Genomic DNA, 27862 nt, shown 5'->3' with positions numbered 1-27862 from the left:
CCTTCAGAAATCATTCTAATATGCTGATTTGGTGTTCAAAAAACATTTCTTATTATCTTATTATCAAGGTTGAAAATGATTGTGATGCTTAATGTTTCTGAAGAAACTGTGATACATTTTTTTTCAAGTTTCTGTGATGAATAAAAAAATGCAAAAAAAACAGCATTTGTTTGAAAAATAATTTTTTGCCACTTTTGATTTTAGTTCTTGATAAATAAAGAATTGATTTTTTTTATTTTTTTTTAAAATATTGCTGGCCCTAAAATTTTGAACAGTATGTGTCTATAGGCCTATATTTATTTATTATATTTATTATACACTCCCCGGCCCAAAAAAAAGGTTGATGTTTGGATTTTAATAGGCAAATACTTAAGAGTCTATGGATGGATCATTATTACAGTGATTATTATGTTTCTAGCATGTTACATGTGTGGATACGGTTCTTTTAACCCTAAAAGATGGAGTGTGTCGCTTTTCATTTCTTAAACAACCATGTATTAAGATGTATTAAGATTAAGTATCATGGCCATATTCCAGGATGACAACGTCAAGATTCACCAGGCTCAAATTGTGAAAGTATTGTTGGGAGGGAGCACGAAGAATCATTTTCACACATGGATTGGCACTGACATCAACCTCAGTGTAAGTTTTTGGGATGTGCTGGAGGAAACTTTACAGAGTGCTCTTGCATTGTCAATACAAGATATTGACCAAAAAATGATGCACCTCTCGATGGAAATAAATGTTGTGATGTTATTTCCATCAAGAGGTGCATCAATTTTTGATTAAGATCTTGTATTGACAATGCAAGAGGTAAGCACTCTGTAAAGTCTACTCCAGCACGTCTCAAAGACTTTCAATGAAATTAAGGTCTGGACTCAGAGGTGCCAATTCATGTGTGAAAATGATTCTTCATGCTCTCCCAACAATTCTTTCACAATTTTAACCCTGGTGAATCATGACATTGTCATCCTGAAATATAGCCATGATGTGTCTTCCTACATGGTTATTTAAGAAATGAAAAGCTGTACACTCCATCTTTAAGAGTTAAAAGAAATGTTGCCAAACCTATAACATGCTAGAAACATAATAATCACTGTAATAATAATCCATTCATATATTCGTAAGTATTTGCCTATTAAAATCCTAACAGCAACTTTTTGGCCAGGCAGTGTATTATACATAATTTTAATGATATATTTATTTTGTTATTGGCTAGGCTTTAAATTCAATATGTCACTTCTTTGTCTCTCTAAGGAGTCCTGGAAAAACCTGTGTCTTTCTCCTATGTCTATCTCCTACAAAATATCTAAAATGAGTTGACCCATTTATAAAATATAGTTTATATATAAGTTTTAGTTTGTTGTCTGGGCCTACATTAATGTTTACATAAGCCCTCATAGAGACAGTTTTCTTCACCACTCGCACTAATTTATCCTAAATAACTAAAAATACATGCCTTGCTGCCATGTGCCAAAATTGCAATCGAGTTTGTCTACAAATTTTATGTGTACAGTCTTACCATAAATAACGTGTTGATGTCAATAACGACAGTAGATCCCACACACAGCTCTTCATAGTCTTCTTCAGAGAAATGGTGAGCCAAAACCAGACAATATTGAAGAATAACAAAAACATAAATTACTGAATCATGGATGAGACAGAGAGCTGTTCAAATCCCCTGATGGGATCATATTTGAGCTTTGAGCTCAATGGGGAGTGATTTATCTAGCATTATAGACCACATATTGGTAGGACAGTTAGTGTCAATTCATATGATTCACCAAAGATCTATTCATATCACTATACTAGGGAATTCTGTGTGCGAAAGTCCCCCTCAGTACAACCTCTCTTATGGAAAAGATGCAGACACAGACAGAGCTGTTAATTGACCTGTGGGACACGGAAAGACGCTCACCACCTCTTTGGCAAAACCAGCTGATCTTTATGGTGCCAAACCTGGTATTGGGCATGGCAAAAATGTGCCTGATATAGATGAGTGACTCTTGAGGCTGATCAGGGCTTTTGACTGATAAAACAAAGATGAGTATTCAAAAAAACAGACATCCACATAAAAGATTCAGTTCAGGAGGCCGTACATGCGAGACACATGCATGTGTGCAGCCTTGCGTGTTTGTGGGTGGCTACATCACTCTCAGTTGTCATTTTTCCTACAGGCTCAAAAAAAAATCTCCTTTCCCGTCAGTGCGAATAAATTCCTTACTCCTCAGACAAAAGGGTTCTCTTACCACTCCACTTTGCGGCGAGACTATAGCACACTAAATGGTGGGGCAACTTAAGCTTGTGGCCATCAGACATACCGAATATAGGAAAGAGAGTATCCCTGCAAATAAAGCAAGACATGACTTTCATAGAAGATCATCTCTGAACACTGATATCATAATAATACATGTTTTGTGTTATCCTTAGACACTAAAATGATGAAAAAAATGTGTATTTATTATTAGTGTATATGTGAAGGAGACTGCTTTGGTGGAAAGTGAAAGTGTACACCCTGTTTCACTATTTGTTACTGTAGCTTGTAGCCATTAATGAGAAATGTTCACTTGAGGAGCTCTTGCTTGGAGTGCACATCATTTTACAGCTCAAGTCTGGCCTCTAGTGGAGGAAACTTATACTACAGGTTGTATGCAGCAAAACATAACTTTTGTAGTGATTTTGTTTTTATTTTTATTTATTGTATTATTTTATACTGATGTATCCCGATCTCCAAAGAGATGGACGATATATTCTGAATTATATCAATCCACAATCTCTGACTTGTGATGCAGCCTGGAATCATAAATCACACCAAGTTCATTCTGAGGAGAAATGGCTCCAAGACTGAGTGTGGTTTCTACCAAGTTTTTATTATTTTTCTCTCAATTTCTGTCACCTGATAGAGTTTGGGCTCCTTGCAGCTGTCGCTTTGATTTTCTTAGTTGGGGACACTTAATATATATAGATAGATAGATAGATAGATAGATAGATAGATAGATAGATAGATAGATAGATAGATAGATAGATAGATAGATAGATAGATAGATAGATAGATAGATAGATAGATAGATAGATAGATAGATAGATAGATAGATAGATAGATAGATAGATAGATAGATAGATAGATAGATAGATAGATAGATAGATAGATACCCAGGTGAAAAAATACTATATTAATTTATAGTAAATACAGTGTTTTTGAACCATATTATAGTAAAGTACTTGAATGAATTTGTTATGGTAATTCTATAGTTGTTGTGATAATATAACAACTATAGTAATATAAACAAATTACTTTACCCAATACTGTACTAAGTTTTCTACAACTATATATAGGGTATATTATATGACAATAAATACACTACAGTTTACTGTAGTAAAAACTAAAGTATACTACAGTATTTATTACAGTTTATCAGTTCACTATAGTTATATTACTACAGTATGCTGTAGCATTCATTAACAAAGTGTTCTAAATACTATATACAGTATTCTACAATCTGTATGGTTCAAAAACACTATAACGTAGTATTTACTATAAATTACTATAGTATTTTTTTCACCTGGGTAGATAGATTTAAATGTTTAAAATAAGTCAATATATTTTCTTTCACACGTTTGGAAGCGTTTTGTTTATTTATTTAGTGTTCCAGTCATTTGTAGAAGTATTTAATTGGTCAAAACCAAGAAAACTGTTCGTCAATATAGTGGGACAGGCCCAGTATGCAGTGGGGTGATAAATATCTGACACAATATCTATAAAATATTTTAACAAAAGAGTTAACTTGTTTATAAATCAGGGTTTGTTTCTGAATGACACCTTCTTTTAGATACGAGCTCAGGCACAGACACAGACACCTATAAGGGTCCTTCAGCGCTTCTGCATTGTTAAGACGAAACTCGCGGAGCTGCTGGAGTTGCCGGGGAGCGTCTGTTATACTTAAAGAAAATAACATCTAAAACACTGAAACCCAACTGCATTATACCCATATATCTTTCAAAACGTTGAAAGTAAAGGTAAGACGCCACGATTATGAGAATTGTCAACGTTCTGCATCCACGAAAGCAATGACCAGCTCAAGCTAGCGGCTAACGCTCACAATCCGCTAAGTCAGAGAATCTAATAGCTTACGATTAAAGTTGGATCCTCTAACAGCACTTTTGTGTACATATGTTTACATCTATGTGTTATTCGATGACTGATTGCTCAGTTATTCTGATTGTTATACGTGTAGCTATTAGAGCTGAAGGGGTGTGCTTTTGGCCAACAGTCTGACCATCCGGCCAAGAAGAAAGATTTGAGTCTGCTAGACTTAAAAGCGAATTATACTATAAGCGTTGTAAATATATCGTTCTGCTTCATTGTGGATGAGTGGCAGTTTGTTTATATAAGAATTGACGTATTGGAAAAATTGGGGATTCATCTCAGACAAATGGGGTTTCAGTGTCTTCAGTTGGGATAGCGGATACACCTTTGTTTGCTCTCTGGACCAAAAATGCAGGCTTAGATTTTGAGTTTTAAATAAGCTCAATCTATATCTTGTTCTTTTTGACCCGAGTAATTCTATCATTTAATATCTATAGATGAAATATGATTGATTGTTCTTGCATATGCTTTTTTATTTTTTGCCATCTGAAAAATGACAACAAATCATCATTGGCTTTATCTTTGCAGATGCCATCAGTGACCACTGGCGACAATGCTGTTCACTCCTCCAGTCCGGATTTGGGCTCCGCACCATCTGACGCCCTCAAGCAAGTTCTTGTTGTAATTGACAAGAAGGTTCGCAACATGGAAAAGAAAAAGGTAACTTCATTTTAAGATGATATTAAGCTCGACCAGATTTATTTACTTAATACACAATGATTTGTTGTTTTATCGTGCATGTAATTCCAAAGAAAAGTTTTCTTTTATTATTTCTTCAATAATTTTGATAATACTTAATGCAGTTAACATAAATCCAATTCTTTTTTTGGCAACAACAGCAAATATTTATTTTTATTTTTGGTGAACTAACCCTTTAATGCTAGACCTTCAGCATTCATGTGCATTTGTCAAAAAGCCTCCCCAAAATGGATGCAATGTGGTTATTCCAGCTGCCAACATTGGCTTAATTTGTAATATGGAATGGCCATAATCAAATCATTTTGCCCAAAAAAAAAATCAAGCCCTTTTCTATCTATTTATTTTTTCCTCCTCATTGAATATCCTGTTTTACTTGAATTCTATTACATTATTACATTTTTCTGATGTTGATACTATGAACCTCATCCAATAATATAGTGTAAAACTCAGTGGTATAAAATATGATGGCAACTTTGCAAAAAAAAGATACTCATATCTGACTGTCTGTATGGAATTTGCATTTTAATCTGCAAGTGCATATGTACATTCCACTTCTCACTTTTAATATGAGCAAACTCTCTGTTAAGAGCAAGCTGGATGATTACCAGACAAGGAAGAACAAAGGAGAATGCCTCAACCGTGATCAGCTGGTATGTGGCCTATATTCAGTGCTGGTTTTCTGTGCTCAAATATATCAGTTGTTGTTTTATGTATTAAATGCACATTCTGCTTTGTTTTATATTTGTAGGAGGCTTTATCTAAAGCTCCGGAGGTGGCTCACAACTTGGACTTTGCCCGTGAGTTGCAGAAAAACTTCCTGGCTTTAAATGTGGAGGTAAGTATGTTTTTGATTGAAGTTTGGCTCAGTTTCAATTTAACATCTACATTCACTCTCACTCCCACCATCTAGCCTAAAACCGTTGATGCAATGCAATATTTCTGCTGCAGGGAACAACATAATCAGTCTTGTCTTGCCCTCAGCGTAGATTTTCAGTTTGTTTTGACCAATTAATTAAAAAAAAAACTTTTGCAGATCCAGAAAACGGTGAAAAAGGCGACACGACGGGAGCAGTTGAAGAGGGAGGAGGCAGAGCGCAAGAGACTGAAGGCAGTTCTGGAGGTGCAGTACCTGCTGGAGCAGCTGGGGGAGGAGAGCGTGAGGCAGGACCTGACTCAGTCCAGTGGGGATGCCCCCTTGCTCACAGAGTCAGAGCTCAGGGGCCTGGATGAGTTCTACAAGCTGATTGGGCCTGAGCGGGACTCTAGCGTAAGGTGAGGACAGTTCGTTCGTGTTAGTAAATTCAGCTTGTTGGGATATTTTTATCAAAATGACTTTTGATTCCAGGTTGGCTGAGCAGTTTGAGGAAGCATCCGTTCATTTGTGGGAGCTTTTGGAAGGAAGGGATAAAGCTGTGGCTGGAACCACATGTAAGTAACTCTTTGTGACGGCGTTTGCTATAGAAGTATTGTGGGGGGTTGTGGGTAAAATGATATATGTGATTGTGGTTTCAATGTCACCTAAACAAAGTTTCCTTTACAGTCAGTTCAGCCTTATAAATGGACCTCAAATGTTTTTTTTATTGATACACCCTATATAAGGGGGGATAAAAATATTATATATGTAATTCTAGATGTACTCAAGGTGCAATAGGTGATTTCCTACGGAAACATTTTATTAAACATTTTCTTGTACTGGTTGAAAGTCTCCTCATATCCTGATAGCAATCACTGTTAAACGATCTAAATGTATTTTTTTATAAATGTATATTGTCTGTGGAAGGTGAAGGCCATAAATGTTCATCTAATTATTATATTCGGTCTGAATGAAAAAATACGATGTTCTACCTGCCTGTCACATATGTTTTTACATACCTTCGCTCACCCTGTTTGCGCAGACATCATGCGTCATCAGCGCCTTTCATGCTATGTAGAGCTTATGTAGACAGATGTTAGTCATGGAGCACCGCAAACAAATAGCAGCCACCTTTTACAGTTCCTACCGGAGCTCTTTAGTCAGACTCAGAATTATGCGTATCCATGTCAACAGTATCATCACCGAAATTAATCTGCAGCAGTCAGGTACAAGCTCTCTTAAGTTGTTTGTTCATTATTATTATAATGTTATGTGCTGTGAAACATGAGGTACTGTAACGCCGTGTCTTGGTATGCTTTGCCGAGAGCAGCTGTTTGTGTGTACGTTCATGTTTTGGAGGAGGTGTGTAATTGTATGCTTTCAATGCTAGCAGGCTGTCCTTGATTCTGATTGGTCAATAGCTGTGTTTTATTCATGATAACAGCTATAGAGTGTGTTTTAGGGTATTTTGTAAATGTTTTAAAAAGAATCAATTCGTAAGAGTAATTTTTGTTTTTACTGCTTGTGGTAGTGTTGTCATTTTTGCTTATATATTTGTGTTTCAAAATTTCGTTTATCGTTAAAATGGTCTTGAGCCATGTCAACTGTATAATCACTAATATTTGCTCTCCAGTGAGTCTGAATACCAATGGGGCCATCCCTCGCTTGGCCTCCCTGTGAATGGTGGCACTTGCTTTTGAAAGCTTTGCTCTGTCTCGGGCCCATGAGGGTCAGCAGTGCTTCGTGCTGACTTGTGACCCACGTCAGCAGCTGGGCATGCAGCCAGTGGTGTGCACAAAGCCTCTCTGCTGGAGGTTTCAATGATCGACAGTGCCTGCCTGCATATTCCTACATGGAGGGTGGGAATCACGATAGTATCAGATTTTGCAAACTCAGCTTATGAGACATTGCTATATTTGTTTGCTGATAGTGTTGCCGAAACAGTATTTGCTGAAAAAGATGCATTTTGCATCCAAATGTTTAGAGACTATTAGAGAATGTGTGTCTTTAACAGATAAAGCCCTTAAGGAAACCTTGGACAAGATGCTGCTAAGTGGGTACTTCGATCGTGCTCAAACACATCACAATGGAGTGTGCGAAGAAGAGACGGCGGCTGGAGCAGCAGCAGCCGCGGAGTCATCAGAGAGTGAGGACCGCCCCGCTGAGCCAGGTAAAAACTGAAGCCATCAAATTTCAAAGCAAAGAAATGCTTCCTCGCACAGCTGGCGGCTCTTGTTGACGCTCTTATCTTTTCACAGAGGGAACCGCTCAAGAATACACAGAAACTATTGAGGTTGAATCAACAGAGGTGCGAATTGATATTACCAAACATTTCTCGGACTACACTACTGCAGTCATAGCATTCTTAAAGCTGCGCACTTCTTTTTTTCCTTGTATAGTTTGTAAACAGACAGTTCGTTCCAGAAACTACCTACAGCAGCAGTGACAAAGAACAAGGAGCAGAGTGGAACACAAGTTCTCCGGTACGATGCACTTCATTTGTCAAAGAAAGCACCAGAATTATTAGCAACTCTTGTTCAAGTGGTCTTTGTTTCCTTGTTTAAACCATGTGATCATTGCTTTTCAGGCTGTTAGTGCCCTTCAGCAACCACAGCAGCCACCTGCAGCCCTGAGCCCAGCTCTGGTCAGCTCAGAACCACACACACTGAACACCGTCCTCCCTCCTCCTGCAACAGATCCCGTGGTCCGAAAGCAAGCAGTCCAAGATCTCATGGCTCAAATGCAGGGTACCTTCAACTTCATGCAGGTAAACTGCAGAATGTTTCATTCATCACACTTCAAGTGTAGCAGTGGCCTTTTCTAACGCATGTGTAATGTGGACAGGACTCTATGCTGGAGTTTGAGGGACCGCCTTTAGATCCTGCAATTGTGTCGGCACAGCCCATGAAACCTGCTCAGGTGGTCTGTCCACCAGGTTGGTACACAAACTTTAAAGTAATAGTGTTGCTCTACAAATTGTTCAACTCGTTAAACTCGTATTGAAGGGATTTTTGCTCTAGATTTCAAATCAAATATGGCAACTTTTGATTGGGTTGGGCTTAACTGACATCATCTGATGTCATTAAGGCCCTAGCACTGATGGTGTGAGGACCCTATTGTAATTGCTCTGCCAATTATTCTTCTCCGAAATGAATCGCTTTTTTGAGGGCCTAAACATGCTTAAACTTATGAAACTTTGCACGCGCATCAAAAGTGGTGAAAATGTACATCTGATATGGGTTTTAGAATTAGATATGGCAAAATGGCTCTATAGCGCCACCTACAAAATTTCAATTAAGCGCCCTTCGTGCTACGTTTGACATACAGGTATGAAATTCGGTAGACAGATGTAATAGTCCAATACCTACAAAAAAAAGCCTCTGGGTGCAAAATTTGAAAACCCAACAGGAAGTGAGATATTTTGATACCGACAATATGAAACATTATATTGTGATGATTTTTTTTTTTTTTTGCTGTATCGCCCAGGCCTAACTTCACATGTCTTTTTTTAGAGTCCTGGCCTGAAGACATCTACATGGCAATATTCAGTGACAGTTATAGCGCCACCTGTGGGTAACAGGAAATGACATGTTTTACACTGTGATTTAACAGTGAGACTTAAACAGAACCACATCATATTTGGTCAGTCTAATCTTTAGACCTTAGTGATGTTAAATTGCGAAGATCTAGAGTTTTTATTGAAGGCCGTGTCCGTGGCGGCCTGACAAAGTCTGATGTGTTGCCTTGAAAGAGGAAACGTAACTCAGGCATACAATGTCCGATCTGCCCCAAAGTCCTGGCCTAAAGACATCTATATGCCAATATTCAGTTAGTCATAGCTCCACCTGCTGGCAACAGGAAATGGCATGCTTTACACTGTAATTCACTCCCAGAAACACATTTCAATATGCCACGAAGTGACAAACATACTAGAAACACATTAAATCATGCAACACTTGGCTGAGTGCTGCTGTATGCGATTAATGCCACGAAACAGGAAGTTGTTGTAAATTTTAACATGTTTGATGATAGTCCTGGCCTGAGACATCTACATGGCAATATACAGTTAGTCAAAGCGCCACCTGTTGGCAGCAGGAAGTGTGTTCATGGTTTTTCCTTAGGCCAGTGGGTGGCGGTGAGCCGGTGTTCAAGTGCCCTTTCATCGCTGCTTGCAGCTTTAATTGTTTTTTGTGTTTTGTGACCAAATGATGTTGATATCTAATGTCTGGCATCATATTTGATTTGAGAGCTATGGCAAAGTCAGAAGATAACTTGCACCAGTGTTATTATAGTATTAAATTACTATTATAGCATTTGTTTTTATTGTTTATAATACTAAACAATAAATTATAATATTATATAATGTTAAATAACTTATTTATTTACATTCAGTTTTAAGTTTTAATAATTTTATAGGCTTTTTTTTTTTATATATTTAGTAATTTTAGTACTTAAAATTGTTTTAGTATTTCAGCTTTTTTCAATTACCAAAAACTAGGGGTGTAACAGTACGCGTATTCGTACTGAACAGTTCACGGGGGAAAGTTCCACATGAAAGTGATCATCCCTATGTGAGCAGGGTATGCGCATGCCATATGTAGCCGTTTGGAATGAACTTGGCAAAGGGAGCGGCGTAATTTCTTCGTTATCTTCAGCTGGGATGTTCCTGTGACAATGCAGCGCCAGCATAAACAATATACAATTTATATTTTTAAAAGTTTTATATATATTACTTTTTTTATACAGTATATGGCATATTTTAAAAAACTTTTTAAAATAATAAAATGTATGTTTTTATTTGCAACAGTTTGTCTAAAAAGAAAAAAAGAATTATGACATTAAAACAGTGACATCTGCTGACGGACACTGAGCTGCGTTGTCACAGGAACATCCCAGCTGAAGAGAATGAGGAAATTACGCCGCTCCCTTTGCCAAGTGCATTCCAAATGGCTACATGCGTGTGCCCTGCTCGCATAGGGCATAGGGATAATCACTTCCATTTGGAATTTGCCTCGTGAACCGTTGAGTACGAATATGGCGTACTGTTACACCCCTACCAAAAACAGTCTTAATTAAAGCTGCAAGCAGCGATGAAAGGGCCCTCGCACCCGGGCTTTCTACCACCTGCTGTCCGTAGGAAAACCGTGAACAGTGGGTGACATGCATGTAAGCGAGTAAATAAAGGAGAATTATGGCAAAGTCATTTCAATGTGCCACACTTCCTGCTGCCAACAGGTGGCACTTTGACTGACCATATATGATGTCGTTCTGGTTAAATGTCTAGGAAGAGTTAATCACAGCGTAAAACGTAATTTCCTGTTGCCCACAGGTGGTGCTGTGACTGTAACTGAATATTGCCATGTAGATGTCTTCAGGCCAGGACTATAATAAAACATGTTAAGTTTGGGGAAGATACGACATTGTAGTTACAACCACTTCCTGTTTCATGGCGAAACATCAAACTTTGCCAGGCCTTCAAGCATGTTTAGGTCCTCAAAAATGACATTCATTTCAGAGTAGAATAATAATTGACAGAGCAATTACAATAGGGTCTTCACACCATCAGTGCTCGGCCCTAAATAGTTAACAACTTTGCACAAAGAAAAAACTAACTATAACGGGTTTCATTTTTGGGTGAAATATTTTTTATTTATTTATTTTTTCTGCAGATGTATGACTATTTCATGCCACTTATATCCTAATGCTACTCTTTCAATGTTTTCTGCTCATACAGAATCCAGACTCCCCCAACACAATGCTCTCTCTGTGCAGCCTGAACACGCGCAAGTGAGTTCAATTACCAAAAACACGTTTTTAAACCCATTTTCAGGCGTTCCTGAAACCTTTTCCGTTTTGATTTCAGGTCCCGATGGTCTCTTCCACGCCGCCTCTCTATCAGCCCCCTCATAACTCTGAGCCTCGACCGCAGACAGACTCCATTGACCCCCTGCAGGTAACGTCGTACACCACAGTCTTCACAGATGCCGTGTACACTATGGCTTAGATATGTGAGTGATGTAGGATATACACCCTAGGTCTCCATGCCCCTGTCGTCTGAGCAGTCCCCCACCCCTTCCTCTCAGCCCCAGGTGTTTCAACCTGTCTCCAAACCACTTCACAGCGGCATCAACGTTAATGCAGCTCCATTCCAGTCCATGCAAGCGGTAGGCCTCAACCTGTCTACCCCACCCCCTCAGAGTTTGTCTCTCCATTCTGCTTATGTTCTGTTTGTCATGCTGCGGAAGGAGCCGTTCACACAGAACACATTTTTGCATCACATTGCACTGCTTTTCCATTGTTTTTCTATGTAAACAAGTGCTATACAGATATGCTTGACCATTGTGATCACATCTCGCATCTCACGTTAAATGTTCAACTATAATATATATATATATATATATATATATATATATATATATATATATATATATATATATATATATATATATATATATATAAAAATATATATATATATATATATATTTTAGACTTTTTTTGCCGTGCATCTTGTATTTTTAAATGGAATAACGCATTCTGTGTGAATGGCCCCTGACAGGCTTTTGTTTAAAAAGATAAGTTTCTATGAACTTAAGCATTTGAGTTCATGTTCAAGCCTGTTGTCCAACATTTGTGGATGAGCCAATACTTGCATGATTATAATGGTCAATGATTTTTATTCAAATGAATATGTTGTCACCTAAAATTTTTATATAGGTTTTGTTTTTGTGTAGATAAATGGTTTATCCTGTTTGTTCATCCCTTATCTGCTTTTAAATGTTTAATCAGTTATTTACCTTTTTTTGTTACTTTTTTTACTCTACCCAAGCCATGAAAACTGCCTTATAGTGTTGCCAATCAGTCAAGAGGTGTTTACGAATCCGCTCAAAGCGTCATATTTTTAAAATTTCAGTACCGAATATGGTACTTTTGACAACACTACTGCCTTATAGGGTAACATGGATTAAAACATCTGAATAAATATATAGTATTGGATATGCTTACATGTCCTCTCTTCCATTAGGTGTTCAATATGAATGCTCCAGTTCCTCCAACCAGTGAGATGGACTCTCAGAAGATTTCTAGCCAATATCAGAGCAGTTACGGTCAAGGCTACAGTACACAGGCCAACCTTCCAGCCGAGCAGCAGGAAATGCCTCAAGAAGCCCTGCAGTCGGGTATGAGATTTGCCGTTAAAGTTGTGCCATTTTACAATTTTAGTAGTGTAAGCTACTATATAAGGAATTGTTTTTTGTGTAATGTAATGTGTACAGATATAAAAATAACTTACAATTTCTTATCTTATATAATCTGTAATAATTGTTTCTTATTAGTAGTTGGCCCTTTCCATTCTCAAGACCAAGGTATTCCATCTGCAGGGGGACACCAGTCTGCACCTCAGCAGCCCTCGGGGCAGGGCACAGGGTTTGGGCGGCCAGGTCAGTCCTTTTACAGCAACAGAGCAATGCCACGAGCTGGACCCAGAAATCCTAGAGGGGCTTTGAATGGCTACCGTGGACCATCAAATGGATTTAGAGGTGAGGCATGACTGCTTTAATCTGTGCCAAGACATTCTAGTTTAAACTCCAGTATGAAATCAAGTCAAACCTATTTTTTATATTTATATATTTAGCTGGATACGATGGGTATCGCGCTCCATTCCCCAATACTCCTAACACCGGATATGGGCAAACTCAGTTCAGCACTCCGCGAGATTACTCCAACACCTACCAACGGGTAACTTCAAGAAAAAGAAAACCGTGTAGCTTTGTGGAGATTTGAGAAGTCCTATATATAGATGTAATTGATTGTTTTGAAATTCCATGTGGTTTCTTTGCAGGATGGATATCAACAAAGCTTCAAGCGAGGAGCTACCCAGGGACCTCGAGGTTGCTCTCGAGGTAATGCTCAAGCGATGCGATCCTAAAATCTTTGGGAAGACTTGTTTCTTTTTGGCCACTTTGAACATTCAGTTATTGAGAATGTTTTCCCTCAGCCCATATTTTTACTCCTATCAGTGGTTTTGTTTTTTTTTGGCTTATTGATTCAAGTAAGCCCGCTTTGATAGTTTTAATAAACTAATGTGTTTTACAGAGACACAGTGGAGAGCTGAAACTGTCAGTGTTGTGATTTTTCAGCCAGGTTGTGTTTAAAACATAGATATTCCTGTAAACTTGAAAGATTTTCATTAATTTATTTTTTTTATAAAATAAAATGCAAAAAGTTAACTGCCACTGTCGGTCCAATCTATAGGAGTGTTTTGATATTTTGTTGGCCTGTTCCCTTTCCCACACTTGGTTCTTGCCTGTGTTTCGGGTACTGAAGGCATTGTTTTTTTTGTTTGTTTGTTTTTTTTCACCCCATTTCATTTGAAGAATTTTTTTTTTTTTTTTTTTTTTTTTGCTGTCCTGCCCTTTGTATGCTCATGTCACTCCTTGAGAGAATGTTTCAATAAAGATGTGTTGCATTACCTGCTTGTCTGCCGCTGCTTTCTTTTTGCTCTCCATGCTGAGAAATCCTCTCACCTGTCCTGTGACCCTTTGTCTGCTAAAGTGTTGGAGGTTGACTTTGTTTCCTTTAGTCTTCTAAGGGAAGGCAGGTGATTGGTCCGCTTAGCGGTCCGTTTTCTGCAACTCTGCTGTTTGCTTTCCTGCCTCTTGCGTCATTTATTATATCCTGCTTTTCAACAAGATTAAGAGTTTGTTTTAAGCATTGATCTAACAAAATGGCTCTCAGTTGCCTCTAATTGGTGAAGTGATATATGGCATTGCTCCAAATCAATCTATAGCTGATGCGCTGCTTCTCCTGCTTCAAGTTAAAAAATAAAAAAATAATAAAATTGTTCACACAAGTTCGTCATGCCAAACCTGTATGAATTTCTTTATTCCTTGGAACATGAACATGTTTAGCGCAATATTGACTGCTGTTTTCTATACAATGAAAGTGAATGGTGACCATGACAAAAAAAAATACTTGGGATCCTGACTGTCACTGATCACAATTCACTTTCATTGTATGGAAAAGAGCAGAAAGAACATCTGGCGTTATACCCTTTTATTTTTGGCATATACCCCGTCAAAGCAAGAAAAGATAAGGGTTTGGAATAGCATAAGGGTGAGTAAATGATGCAAAATGTTTATTTAGTGAAATTTACCTTTTAAATGGTCTTGCGTGACCTGAACATTAGCAGCAATTTGGTGGACTACATAATTTTAGGAGGTTTTTTTTACAAAGAAATAAACTGAAAACTCAATGTCATGCAACTATTTCAGAGAATCTTGCTGAGCATAAATATGCTGCTTCTGACATTTCTCTAACTGCTACTTAAGATGGTTTAAGTTTATTAAATTTGCAGAGCCTTTTATCTTTATAATGTCATTTCATTTTTTTCCCCAAGTCAAGAACAGCAAGACTGTTGTACTACAGTCAGACTTGTCATGTGAGAGTATTTAAAGGCTATAATGATTTCTGGAGCTGTTTGGATGATTTGTACACTTGTTTGTATTTTTAAGACTTGTAGTATAAATGTATATAATGAGCATATACCATCTTAAAAGCACGGAAAGTGCTCATTGTAATTGGCACTGAAGTCTTTGAATGCGACTAGACCATTTAACTCTGCATTGATTTTCTGATGTATTTGGGTTTCAGGACGTGGGGGATCATATCGGCCCAGCAGAGGAATGGGTCCCATGGCTGCCCAACAGACCAGCTAAACCCAGTCCTTTAGCCATTATCAGCCCTGTTCCACCCTTTTCTCCTCCACCCATTTGGACTCTCAAACTCGAGCCGTGCCACTCCAGACCATGTAGTTAGATGACTGCATCTTAGCAAGTAAGGACACAACCAATGGTTTTGGGAAAATACAGTATCAATGAGACTATAGCACTCCCAGAATTGTAATTGCGCAGAGCTCTCAAAGCTTTCTCTCAATCATATGCTATTGCACAGCCTTTACACATTTGAGACAGAACACGTGCCTTTGATTATGGGTGTCTGGATTTTAATTAATCTTGGTGGAATAATGACTTGGTAGCTGGGAACAGCCACTAGATTTTGAATGTGAAGAACACCGTATACCAAAGGCACTTAGTTTTTGGCCAAACGAACTGTTAAGTGAATGTGAAGAATTTACTTGTACGTACTGTAATGTATCATGTTATTTTCTCTTTTTTTGGCTCAGCCAAATGTTTACAGGAAATGCATTGTACTGTATGTGGCTGAATGACTGCTTCATTGTATTTCTTCCTGTTACTGTTGATTAGACTTAATGCTAACAAATAAATGATTTTTGAAGGACAAGCCACTTTAAAAGTTATTACGCATGCATTCGGTGTGACGTAAGAGCAGAAACAATCTTTGAAGCCATAATACACGTGTGCATTTAATATCTTAAACTCAGCAATGTTATTAGTGCTTGCTTGATATAATGATTCACAAATGTTTTTGACAGGTTAAGTACAGGCCAACCGGAAACTTGTGGTGTCTGTAATACCTAAAACTCGCTTCATAGTTCTGGGTTCAATACAAATTTGTGGCATCATGTTGATTGGCATAAAAATAAAAAATAGTAATTGGCACCAAAAATAATTTCAATAGTATTGACAGAAGATGTGCTTGCTAACCCTTCTCTTTGTAAAGTTATATCCAATTTTACAACACAATGCCCCCCCCAAAAAAAGTAAAAAAATAAACATTTTCAGTCCAAATAATATGCAAGATTTAACAGAAGCATTGATGCAAGCACATTTATAACAATAATAGCTTCACGTTTTTAAATCAGCTTTTAAATCATCCCCATTTGCTACCATTAAAAGTGCCTCACTGTAACCTTAGTTTTTTGCTTTTGATTTAAGCTTAATTTGTTCTGAACCTGCACTATTCCCTTACATGAACTACATTTCTTTGTTGTTCATTAAAAAAAAACAATTTTTTTCCAAATGGATTTTTATTGATGTCTGACTTAACTCTCACAGTTCCCACTGTAAGCATCAGTTAAAATTCAGAGTAGCCTTAATCAATTAAAAACTTCCAGTACAATTCAACAATACTCTGATACCACACAACTAGGTTTTAAGTAGCTCTTCATGGTCATTCAAATTCCAGAAAAATAAATGTGCAAAACAAAGGCGTATACACAGACATCCAATCCACTGTGTTGGAAAATAAAATATCCACAACGAATGAAAAAGATTTAATAACAAAAAGAAATCAAACACACTTATACCAAACAGCAAAGTCTGCATTAAATGTATTATGCTTACGAAACCAGCCACTTCCCTCTAATTAAAACCGTACCACACATGAACGCAGGTAATCATTGACTAGTACTGGACAAGAGGTACTGTTTGTTGAAGTCTCTGTGAGCCTGGTGCTAGGTCGGTTTCTCCACAAAACCATATGACGGTCCTATGGCACGTTGTGTTCGAGGGGCACCTTTTGAGAATCTTGGGGTGGGCTGTTGTGTCCTGGTGGCTGGTTTTCTTGGGCTATATTTTGGTGTTCCTGTCCTAGATCCTGTTGATTCTGGGGTACATCATGTTGTTGTTGTTGTTCTGGAGCGATATCTTGGTGTCCTGGGGACAGAGGCTGGTGCTCAGGGAGCACAGGAGGTTGGTCATGTCCTAGTGACTCAGGAACAGCATTTCCCTCCACTGTTATGAGAGATTTAGAAAGTGTTGTATCATTGCCAAGAATGTTACTTTTAAAATAATGTTGCATTTGAATTTAAAATATTTAAAATTAAGTATATTTGCCAAGAATGTTGCTTTTTAAATAAGAATTGTTTTATCGAATCATGAGTCGTCAACATTCATATCAGCAGTTAACCATACTGGGGTTCACATGAACTGTACCCCAGACCTTTTTTAAGCAGACTTGGGTACGGTTTGCGGATAACAGTGTTCACATCATCCAAACGAACCGAACTCTGACATCAAATGAGCCCGGGTGTGTACCAAAAGTGCTAGTGTGAGGCATTAAATAAGGCAATTCAAGTGTATTTGGGAATGATGGTGTGGCAATTTATTTTTTTGTGCTTTATGTTATCATGAAATTGAAAACCCTGTTGACCCAATGCATTGAATTACCCCTATAATGTTTCTTTAACCTTCTCCAGAATAATGTAAAACTAGAAAAACATGTCAGGTGATACTGTCACATTCAGGACCTAATGTAACAATAGTTACCCAGTGTAACCTTTAAAGATGCCCTAGAATCAGAATTTGAATTTTCCTCGGCATAGTTGAATAACAAGAGTTCAGTACATGGAAAAGACATACATTGAGTTTCAAACCCCATTTTTTTTTCTCCTCCTTATGTAAATCTCATTTGTTTAAAAGACTTCCGGAAAACACTCGGATCTCAACATAACACCGACTGTTACGTAACAGTCGGGATCATTAATATGTATGACCCCAATATATGCATAATGCCAGCCCATTCGACGCATTAGACAAGGAAAGGCAGTATTAACGGCTGGATCTGTGCACAGACAAGGTAAGCAAGCAAGAACAACAGCGAAAAATGGCAGATGGAGCAATAATAACTGACATGATCCATGATATCATGATATTTTAGTGATATTTGTAAATTGTCTTTCTAAATGTTTCATTAGCATGTTGTTAATGTACTGTTAAATGTGGTTAAAGTTACCATCGTTTCTTACTGTATTCACGGAGACGAGAGTCGTTGCTATTTTCATTTTTAAACACATGCAGTCTGTATCTAATTCATAAACACAACTTCATTCTTTATAAATCTCTCCAACAGTGTGTAATGTTAGCTTTAGCCCGTTAGCCACAGAGCATAACCTCAAACTAACACAATCAAACGTAACCATCTAAATAAATACTTTACTCACATAATTTGAAGCATGCATGCAGCATGCATAACGAACATCTTGTAAAGATCCATTAGAGGGTTATATTAGCTGTGTGAACTTTGTTTATGCGATGTATATATAGTCGAGAGCTCGTGTGGCAGAGGAAGCGCATCTCTTAAAGGGGCCATGCTGAAAAAATCAGTGCATAGTTAATGATGCCCCAAAATAGGCAGTTAAATAAATGAATTAAAAAACATCTATGGGGTATTTTGAGCTGAAACTTCACAGACACATTCAGGGGACACCTAGGACTTATATTACATTTTGTAAAAAAACAATCTAGGGCACCTTTAAATGTATCTGGTTATATATGTAATTTACAAATGAATGTATTACTTACAATGCATCTCAGGTTGAGACGGTACCTTCTGTGTTTTCAACCGTTCCATATGCTCCACAGCCTGATCAGACAGATGCAAAGAATAGGTTTTCATTCACTTGTTATAATGACTTGTTTTTTATTCAATGAGCAGGTACAAGACAAAACAGTTCAGTTACCTGCTGCAGTTCTATTTTCTGAGCATTGAGCTGTTCCTGCTGTCGCTCTAGATCCTCCCTCTGCTTCTGAAGGTCAGCTGCTTTCTGGTTTAAGTCTTCCTCCTGCCTGACCAAATGCTCTTCGAACTCTCTCATTTCTTCTTCAGTATATGCCTGGTTCTGTTCTAGAGTCTGAGGTCATTCGATGACCCAAGGAAATGATTACTTGGAAAACATGAAGGTTACATGCCATTGTGACACATTATGAAATAAATAAATGTTTTTCTCTAATACACATTGGCCACAATTATTGGTACCCTTCGAAATTATTATAAGTAAAATATAGAGTAAAATATCTCAAGTAGGGCTGCACGATTAATCGCATGCTATTCTCACGCGCATTTCGTCAGTAAAGCCGGTTCCCTGATTACCGCTAAATCGCCATCACCTGCTTTCAAATGAAGCGGCATTTAATAGACAGAGCCGTAGATCACTGAAAAGCCACGCAATATCGCGTTCATATCGCAGATGAATCGCCTGCGATATGAACGCGATATTGCGTGGCTTGTCTGTGAACTACGGCTCTGTCTATTAAATGCCGCTTCATTTGAAAGCAGGTGATGGCGATTTAGCGGTAATCAGGGAACCGGCTTTAATGACGAAATGCGCGTGAGAATAGCATGCGATTAATCGTGCAGCCCTAATCTCAAGTCTCCCCTTCATATTTACAATTTGTGGCACACCCGGGTGACTAGGAACATGAAATTTTCTCATATTTATACTCCTGTGAAACAAGGAGGCCAAATTCCCTTAATCATCCATCACAATGAGCAAAACCAGAGAATACAGTTGTGCAGCCAAAGATTGTTGTGCTTCACAAAACAGAAAGTGGCTGTAAGAAAATAGCTAAAGCATTGAACATTCCCATTTCCAACATCAGGACAATATTTAAGAAGTTCCAATCAACAGGAAATGAGGAGGACAGTTTCATTGGCCAAATACTCACCAAAGATCACAGCTGGAGAATTGCTTGGGGACAGAAAGCCTCAAAAAAATTAAACAGCACCTACATCACCACAAGTTGTTTGGGAGGTTTTCAAGAAAAATCCTTTGATCTCATCCAAAAACAAACTCCAGCACATTCAGTTGTCAGACACGAATGGAACTTTAAACAGGACTGGATTTTTGGCAGCAAATCCACAAGATGGGTTTGGTGCAAACAGCGATTAAAAAGTACCCAATGCCTACGGTTAAATATACTAGTGAATCATTGAAATTGTGGGCCTATTTTCCTGCTGGAGGTCCTGGACATCTTGTTCAGATACATGGTATCATGGATTCTATCAAATACCAACACAAAAAAACTCAACTTGACAGCTTCTACTAGAAATCTTATAATGGGTCGTGGTTAGATCTTCCATCAGGACAATGATCCCAAACAAAAAACCAACACAAAAATGTGTCACTGAGCACATGAATGATGCTTCTGCCACGAGTATCCCAGTCCCCTGATCTGAACCCTCGAGAAAATGAGTGGAGTGCACAAACATAGACATAGGAATTTGATATGGAGATGTTCTGTATGGAGGAATTGTCTCTAATCTCTTGTCAAGTGTTCTTCAAACTCATCAGGAATTATAGAGAAAACTCTAAGCAGTTATCTTGGCAAAAAGTACAGAATAAAAGGGTGCTATTAATTGTGGCTAATGTGTATTAGAGAAAATAATTTATTTCATAATGAGATTTCCTCCCCATTTTCAATTGTTTCCACTAAAGGTTAGATTTTTGTGAAATGTTTGAGGATTAACAATGCAGATTTATTTTCACAGGCTTCTTTGTTCATATTTACTAAGGGTGCCAATAATTCTGACCAGGACTGTACTTTGATACGATGACAAACTTAACACAATCATCCTACATGAAAGACTGTTTACTGAATGCATGAATTAGAGGATATTGATCAATGGTCTAATTATGTATCTATAGTGTGTCACCATACTCACTTCCCAGCTGTCTGGTTCAAGAAACTCTTTTTTCTTTGTGGCAACCAGGAACTCATCTAAGGACACCAGTCTGTCTTTATTGGTATCAACCTGTAAAGGCCAGAGGATTACAGATTAAAATGAAAAAATTGTCAATTTTCCTGAAGTTGCCAGGTCATGCAAAGAGAATTGGTCCATTATTTATAATCATCATTTAACCTCGTTCATAACGTGTTCTCTCATTCGCAGCCTCTCCTCCTCCATTTCAACCATGTCGTCTTCTTCATTAGTTGGATCATAGATCTTCTCCAGCTGAAAAAAAAAATAATTGCAACTATATAATAGCAGAGCATGTTAGAACTACAATATTGTTGTGGTTGTTTGGTGCCAGACAGGCTGGTCTGAGTACTTCAAAAACTGCTGATCTACTGGGATTTTCACATACAAACATCTCTAAGGTTTACAGAGAATGGTCTGAAAAAGAGAAAATCTCTAGTGAGTGGCGGTTCTGTGGGCAAAAATGCCTTGTTGATACTAGAGGTCAGAGCAGAATGGTTTGAGCTGACAGTAAGGCAACAGTAACTCAAATATCTACTCGTTACAACCAACCAAGGTATTCAGAAGAGCATCTCTGAACACACAACACATCAAACCTTGACGCAAATCGGCTACAGCAGCAGAAGACCTCACTGGGTGCCACTCCTGTCAGCTAAGAACAGTCTACAATTCGCACAGGCTCACCAAAATTGGACAATAGAAGATTGGAAAAACATTAACTGGTCCGATGAGTCTCAATTTCTGCTGCGACATTCAGATGGTAGGGTTAGAATTTGGCATAAACACCATGAAAGCCTGGATCCGTCCTGCCTTGCATCAACGGTTCAGGTTGGTGGTGATGGTGTAATGGTGCGGGGGATGTTTTCTTGGCACGCTTTGGGCCCCTTAGTACCAATTAAGCAATGTTTAAATGCCACATTCTGCTGATCATGTCCATCCCTTTAAGACCGACGTGTACACATCTTCTGATGGCTACTTCCAGCAGGATAATGCGGCATGTCACAAAGCTCAAATCATCTAAAACTGGTTTCTTGAACATTACAATGAGTTCATTACACTCAAATTGCCTCCACAGTCACCTGATCTCAATCCAATGGAGCACATTTTGGATGTGGTGGAACGGAAGTTTCACATCATGGATGTGCAGCTGACAAATCTGCATGATGTTATCATGCCAATATGGACCAAAATCTCTGAGAAATTTTTCGAGCACCTTCTTGAATCTATGCCACGAAGAATTAAGGCAGTTCTGAGGGCACTAGCAAGGTCTATCTAGGTCTATAATCTATCTGGCTGGTGAGTGTATATATTATATCTGTAGTAACGAATGCAATTGTGTACCTCTTTCGTGAATAGGGCTTCCAGCTCTTGTTCATCAAAGAAGCCATCTCCGTTTGTGTCTGCAATACAAGATTGGCAAAATGTAATAGTATTAAGTATGTCATTTCAGTATTTTCATTTCCAGGACTTGGCTGAGCTATCAAGAATATTTTACCATGTAGATTAAAGAATGTTTTTGGGTCAAAATCTTCAGGGTCAAGGCCATCAGCCTCCTCCCACACTTCTTTTAGCTGATCCTTGCTACCCTATGGACCAAAAGATTCGAGAAACATGAGTATATCCTCAAAAAAATCACAAACATCAAGTTAAGTTCATGCCTGCAGACTTACAGGGTGGTTGACTTTGGGGTGATCAGCATGTTTCTTCTTCATCTCCTCATAGTGCTCCTCCTCTTTCTTCCTGTCTTCCTCATCAAGTGTCTTCAGGTGTTCTCGTCTCTCATGCTCTTTCATCATCTCGTACCTTTTAAATTCTTCATGCCGCTCCTTGTCGTAGTTCTCCAGATCTTTTGTAGCCTATATTGCAAGATCATAAATGTGACTGAAAGATAATTGCTTGGTGTGTTCTGGTCTTCAGTTATTGTATAAATATAAAAGGTTTTTTATTGCTGTTGCTCAGTGATCAAATGAGAACGGAACTGCATGCTGACCTTGGATTTAAAACATTATTACTTTTTAAGGTCATTTCCCACAATCATAAAAATATTAAGAAAATATTAAGGCCTGGAAAGTCACTGAAGTTTCTTTAGTGACTATATATTTTTCTATTTATTTTTAGCTCCAGAATAGAAATTGTTCTTTGTGTCTCTATGAAATGATTTATAAAAATCTTTATATTAGGTGGCTTTACTGTGTACCTTCATCAAAAAATAAGTACAATGTACTTATTGTGATCATGTTGTATTGTAAAACACTTTTGCTGCTATTGAGGTGGGTCAGGGGTGTGGTTAGGGACAGGTTTGGTGGTATGGTTGGGTTAAGGGGTAAGAGAAGAGTAAATGTAATTATAGATGTAATTACATAAATAAAATACATGTAATCATATGCAGGTATTTTTAAACATAAGTGCAATGTAATTACATAATAAGTGCATTGTATCAAATGATTGGTTTAAATGTTATATATTTTAACTAAATGTAGGGATGTCCCGATCACGTTTTTTTGCCCTCGAGTCCGAGTCCGAGTCATTTGATTTTGAGTATTTACCGATACAGAGTCCCGATCCGATACTTCTATAATACATGAAAAAGAATAAAGAAGAGCGAAAAAACAGATCCAGGAACAGTGCTTTTCAGGTTTTTCAGGTATCTAACAGTCGTTTTCACGTACAGAAAATGGATAAAGTAATCAAATATAAAATATCACTTCATATTATCTTTACTGTATAAAAAAATAAAGATTAATCATTATTGAAGTTACAAAAACTATTCAGTCAAGAGCAGTAAGTGATTTCTTTGTTATTTGTCGTTTTATTTAACATTAAAAACAGGCAGCAAGAATAGTTTTTCTCCCTTTAAGACATGCACAATCCAGTACATACCTTTACTGTTCCACATGCGCTTTCTCGACTAATATACGTTCACTTAAGACATAACCGACTATGTTTGCTAGGATATTAGCTAGGATGGGCATTTTTAAATAATGTTTGTATGAATGTGGCCGCCGAAGCGCAAGACCTGAACGATAACTCAGTATTTGCGCGCTGACTGGAATAAGCGTGTGCGCGCTTCGGATGAGCGCACACAAATCTTCTCACAGCGCGTGCGAGTTCACTTTCGCGTCTTGTTCTTGAAGGTTTAAATCAGCAAGGCTTAAATGAGTTAGTTTAAATACAGATAGCAACGTGTGCTGTTCAGGTCTCACCTGTATCAACACCCGGGTGATGACGGCGTAAATGACTGGACATGAGAGCAGAAGGCACTCGCAGTCAACAGTTTACAAAGAGTGACTGTTTTGTCCACGCTTTTTGATTATCGTTGTTGTAACGTTTTGTGCATCCATCGACTGAAACATACATCATTTGAACTCTGTCTGTCTGTTTTCCACGTTGCTATTTTAAACAAACCATACGGTACGGTTCGATTTTTTACCGAGAACCGTTGCACCCCTAATACATATATCCGAGTCCTGATCGGGAGGTAACGTCCGATTCCGATCGAGTCTGAAACCACGTGATCGGGCCCGATTTCCGATCACATGATCGGATCTGGACATCCCTAACTAAATGTATATATTAATAAAGGACACCTAATATAAAGTGGGACCAAATCTTTATCTTGTATCACAAATGACTGCAAAGTCATGAAAATGAGTGGAAACCTTGTATTATTTGTCCTTTTTGCTTCAATTTTGAGTTGTATTTTGAATGCAAAATATATTATTGACCTAAAAAGGATTATAAGCATCAAAAGAAAGGAGCATATGAGCATTCAAAGTGGCAGAATCAAATGAAGTATGATTATGAAAGCTGGGTAACTGTAAGTAATGACATACCGATTTGATGAGTCTGTCCAGATCCTCAACCTCAAATGTGTGCGGGTTCATGTGGTTCAGATATTCAAACTGCTTGAGTAACGCCTGGTGATCTACTGCAATATCTGATAAACATGAGAGAGAACAGTGTTCAGAAATCAAGACACATTTGCTTAAAAGCTCTAAAAAAAAAAATTATTTTGTGTTCATGGTCTGTTCATTCATTAAAATCACCATGAAATCAAAACTGACAATTCATATTTTTTTATGGAATATTGCTGTATCCATGCACCACACACATGCACACACACACACACCATCATCTCTTCTCTAATGATGATGAGGGCGGGACAACCTGTCACTCACATGAGATCAAGTCCTGCTTTACATTTTTTTTCGTGCCGTTTTACTCGGACATACGTCACAATAGGGGAAAAAGATGATTGCAACTTCCATTTCATGCCAGCTTTAATATGCAATTAAGCATTTATTCAACTATAATCATTTTTCCTGCCATTCTTACCATTCCCTCCCTCAATGTCCTGCTTGGCTTTGATCAGGGTTCTCAGGCGGCTGACCTCTTGCCTTTTGAGTTCATCCAGCTTGGTTCTCACATGGTGGCTGACAAAGTCAAGCTCTTTAGCCAACTTCCCTTGCTGAAATCAGCAGGAATGAACAGATTAGCTCTGTGTGACCTTTGTATTGTACAACACAAATAAAGCCACGCTGTTTCTTACCTTTATATCTTCCATGTCTGTGTTGTGGAGCTTTTCTCTAAAATGTTGATCTTTTTCAAGGAAATCGATAACTTCCCTGAGATAGCGGTCATAGTGTAGTCCGGTGTCCTACAAATATGTTATAAATATGAATACATATACATAAAAGTGTGTACATGAAGTGTGTTTTTAAGGTTGTGACACAAAAATAACCATGCATATTTCTGCAACCTGACACTCTGAGACTACTTATAACTTGCTGCCAAAGCTTGTTATGTAATTGGCTGATCAAATATATCTTACCACACTCTGGGGAGGCTCTTTGACTGTTTCTTCTGGGACATTCACCTTAGTTTTATCTATACTTATTGGCACTGCCTTGGCCCAGGACATCACACTCGCCAATACAAGGCAGCTGGTGAGGAGCCCCTTTAAACAGGACATCTGGAAAAATCAGCATACATATGGATTAGACAGGGATAAAAGCTCTAACGTTAGATATTGATTGTAAAGCCCGGTTAGCATTTTTGGAAATGACATATTCGAATCGAAATTTTTATTAAAAAAAAAAAAAAAAAAAAACTAGGGTTGTAACAGCCACTGATTGGCAGATCAGCTCTCCAATAAATCCGTTACTAAGGATAAACATTAACAGGCAGTTAGCTATATTAAAGTGACACTCCAAATATACGTTTTGCTGGCAAGCTATTAAAGCAACACAGAGATGTGGTTTGAAACGGTTGCTTATCTCGACACACATAGAGGCTAATTTCATTAGCTTTCCATTGACAGTAAAGTCTATGCCAGACGTTATAGCAAAACTCGCTGTCCATTTTATAAGTGAAAAGTTGAATTGTTGATGCTGTATTTGGGTTAAGGTACCCGGAGCGATTCAGACTTAAATAATGGCACTTACGGTGTCAGATCGGTTTCTATCGAGCTATCTCGGCTGCTTTCTGCTTCCTTTCATTACCGCTGGCTTCCTGACTGTCCGCTATCTTGGACTGATGACTTACAGAGGCGGATTCAGAACAGCTAACTTAGCGAGCTAACCGAGTACAGCAGCAGGAGGAGACAGAGAGCTCGTCCACGTAGATCAAGCGCAGTGATTGAATTACACTTTGGGGTTTTAGTGATATCGTGTCTTATGACACAAATACAGACTTCCTGTAGGGGGCGCATGGCGGCTCAAAAAGGCGAATTCTCAACTGAGTCGCATTCAAATCTTATGAGCTTTTATTATATTAAAACATTTGTAGGCCTACTATGCTTATACTTGTTATTTATAGCTTATATTTTTTAATTATACTGTTTGCCACACGTCAGTTTCAGAACATTTAAAATATGTATAAAAAATCCTTATACATTCATCACAAACGTGTGTGAAGCACTGAAAAATGTAACAGAACACCGTAAACGTGTGTTAATGTCTTTAGATAATAATAATGGATAATAATTTAAACCTGAATAAGGACAACATGTAGCATAACTAGCAAAGTGTTTAGAACCCAAGAGGCGACACTTTGATTATTTTTGGGTAACAGTCACTAGGTGGCGCTCCGGTAGCGCGGCCGCCATTGTGGGGTGAAAATACTAAATGGACCATAGACTCCTTCACATCTTACACACCCAAAAACGGCGAATTTCACTGACAAATCAGAAGCGCAAAGAAAATTTTTCAAATGAAATCATCAGTAAATTGTATGGCACCTACAGTAAATGTGGAATCCAACCATTCAACCATCTGAGGTAACATACTTAGCCTGCTTTATTATTTCCATTTTATGCAATTTTACACATTTGTTAGTAAATTAATAATTAATAAATTTAAGATCATCATATTTGCAGCGAACAATATATTTCAGACCTAGTGGAGAAATAATAGTATCACTCCACTAGTCTGAATTGAAATAGGCTAAATTGTAGCCTATGTTTTAATGGATCATTAGACAACACTGCAAAATCAAGCTGTTAAATTCATATATTTATTGTCCAACATTCCCAATTTTTCTGATGCATGTCCTTAATTTAATTTCATTTGTTGGTAATAATTCAGTGTTTATAAGCCTTTTACAGAATTTTAACCCAAACTGACTGGGTTTCTAGAGAGCAAAGGTTTTGTGGAAAAAAAAAGTTAAAAAGACTTAAACACAAAGTGTGTAAAATAAACTTTTAAAAGGATTTGATGATCACTAGTGATAGTATTTTATTCTGTGCTGTCATCATTCAGATTGAATTT

General features: G+C 37.9%; 2 protein-coding genes across 7 annotated transcripts; one reads left to right on the top strand and one right to left on the bottom strand.

The window, feature by feature from the left end:
* The first annotated feature begins 3878 nt into the window (after nt 1-3878).
* On the top strand, nt 3879-16009 carry caprin1a (cell cycle associated protein 1a). 6 transcript variants are annotated; one of them, XM_067399639.1, is made up of 19 exons: nt 3879-4017; nt 4676-4807; nt 5434-5496; nt 5595-5681; nt 5880-6118; nt 6192-6274; nt 7714-7869; nt 7958-8007; nt 8099-8182; nt 8287-8466; nt 8544-8634; nt 11434-11486; nt 11563-11652; nt 11783-11863; nt 12721-12874; nt 13031-13234; nt 13330-13433; nt 13537-13599; nt 15343-16009. In XM_067399639.1, exons 2-19 carry the CDS (start codon nt 4676-4678, stop codon nt 15424-15426), a joined length of 1998 nt encoding a protein of 665 aa, XP_067255740.1. In that variant the 5' UTR covers nt 3879-4017; the 3' UTR covers nt 15427-16009. The 6 variants fall into 6 exon arrangements, with proteins under 6 accessions (XP_067255740.1, XP_067255736.1, XP_067255739.1 ...); XM_067399635.1 differs by having other exon boundaries at nt 11735-11863; nt 13034-13234; XM_067399638.1 differs by having other exon boundaries at nt 11735-11863; nt 13076-13234; nt 15343-16008.
* Nucleotides 16010-16681: 672 nt separating this feature from the next.
* On the bottom strand, nt 16682-26713 carry nucb2a (nucleobindin 2a). Its single transcript, XM_067399640.1, has 13 exons — nt 26540-26713; nt 25927-26067; nt 25645-25752; nt 25431-25563; nt 24929-25032; nt 22766-22951; nt 22591-22681; nt 22437-22495; nt 21258-21350; nt 21060-21149; nt 19078-19248; nt 18920-18980; nt 16682-17350 (listed from the first exon to the last, which is right to left on the bottom strand). Exons 2-13 carry the CDS (start codon nt 26065-26067, stop codon nt 17106-17108), a joined length of 1482 nt encoding a protein of 493 aa, XP_067255741.1. The 5' UTR covers nt 26540-26713; the 3' UTR covers nt 16682-17105.
* Nucleotides 26714-27862: the final 1149 nt, after the last annotated feature.

The sequence above is a fragment of the Chanodichthys erythropterus genome, chromosome 11 (assembly GCF_024489055.1).
Source record: "Chanodichthys erythropterus isolate Z2021 chromosome 11, ASM2448905v1, whole genome shotgun sequence".
NCBI classification, from domain to species: Eukaryota; Metazoa; Chordata; class Actinopteri; order Cypriniformes; family Xenocyprididae; genus Chanodichthys; species Chanodichthys erythropterus.
Note: the sequence above shows the minus strand (reverse complement) of the source record. Positions and strands in the feature narration are given on the sequence as shown.

Bases quoted from the DNA above. Each gene is read 5' to 3' on its own strand.
- caprin1a (XM_067399634.1), top strand. From the start codon at position 4,676: ATGCCATCAGTGACCACTGGCGACAATGCTGTTCACTCCTCCAGTCCG. The intron at 6,275-7,713 runs GTAAGTAACTCT...TGTCTTTAACAG, and splicing joins AGCTGTGGCTGGAACCACAT to ATAAAGCCCTTAAGGAAACC. The intron at 12,875-13,030 runs GTATGAGATTTG...GTTTCTTATTAG, and splicing joins TCAAGAAGCCCTGCAGTCGG to TAGTTGGCCCTTTCCATTCT.
- nucb2a (XM_067399640.1), bottom strand. From the start codon at position 26,067: ATGTCCTGTTTAAAGGGGCTCCTCACCAGCTGCCTTGTATTGGCGAGT. The intron at 25,753-25,926 runs GTAAGATATATT...ACATATTTGTAG, and splicing joins AAGAGCCTCCCCAGAGTGTG to GACACCGGACTACACTATGA. The intron at 25,564-25,644 runs GTAAGAAACAGC...TGCTGATTTCAG, and splicing joins CAGACATGGAAGATATAAAG to CAAGGGAAGTTGGCTAAAGA.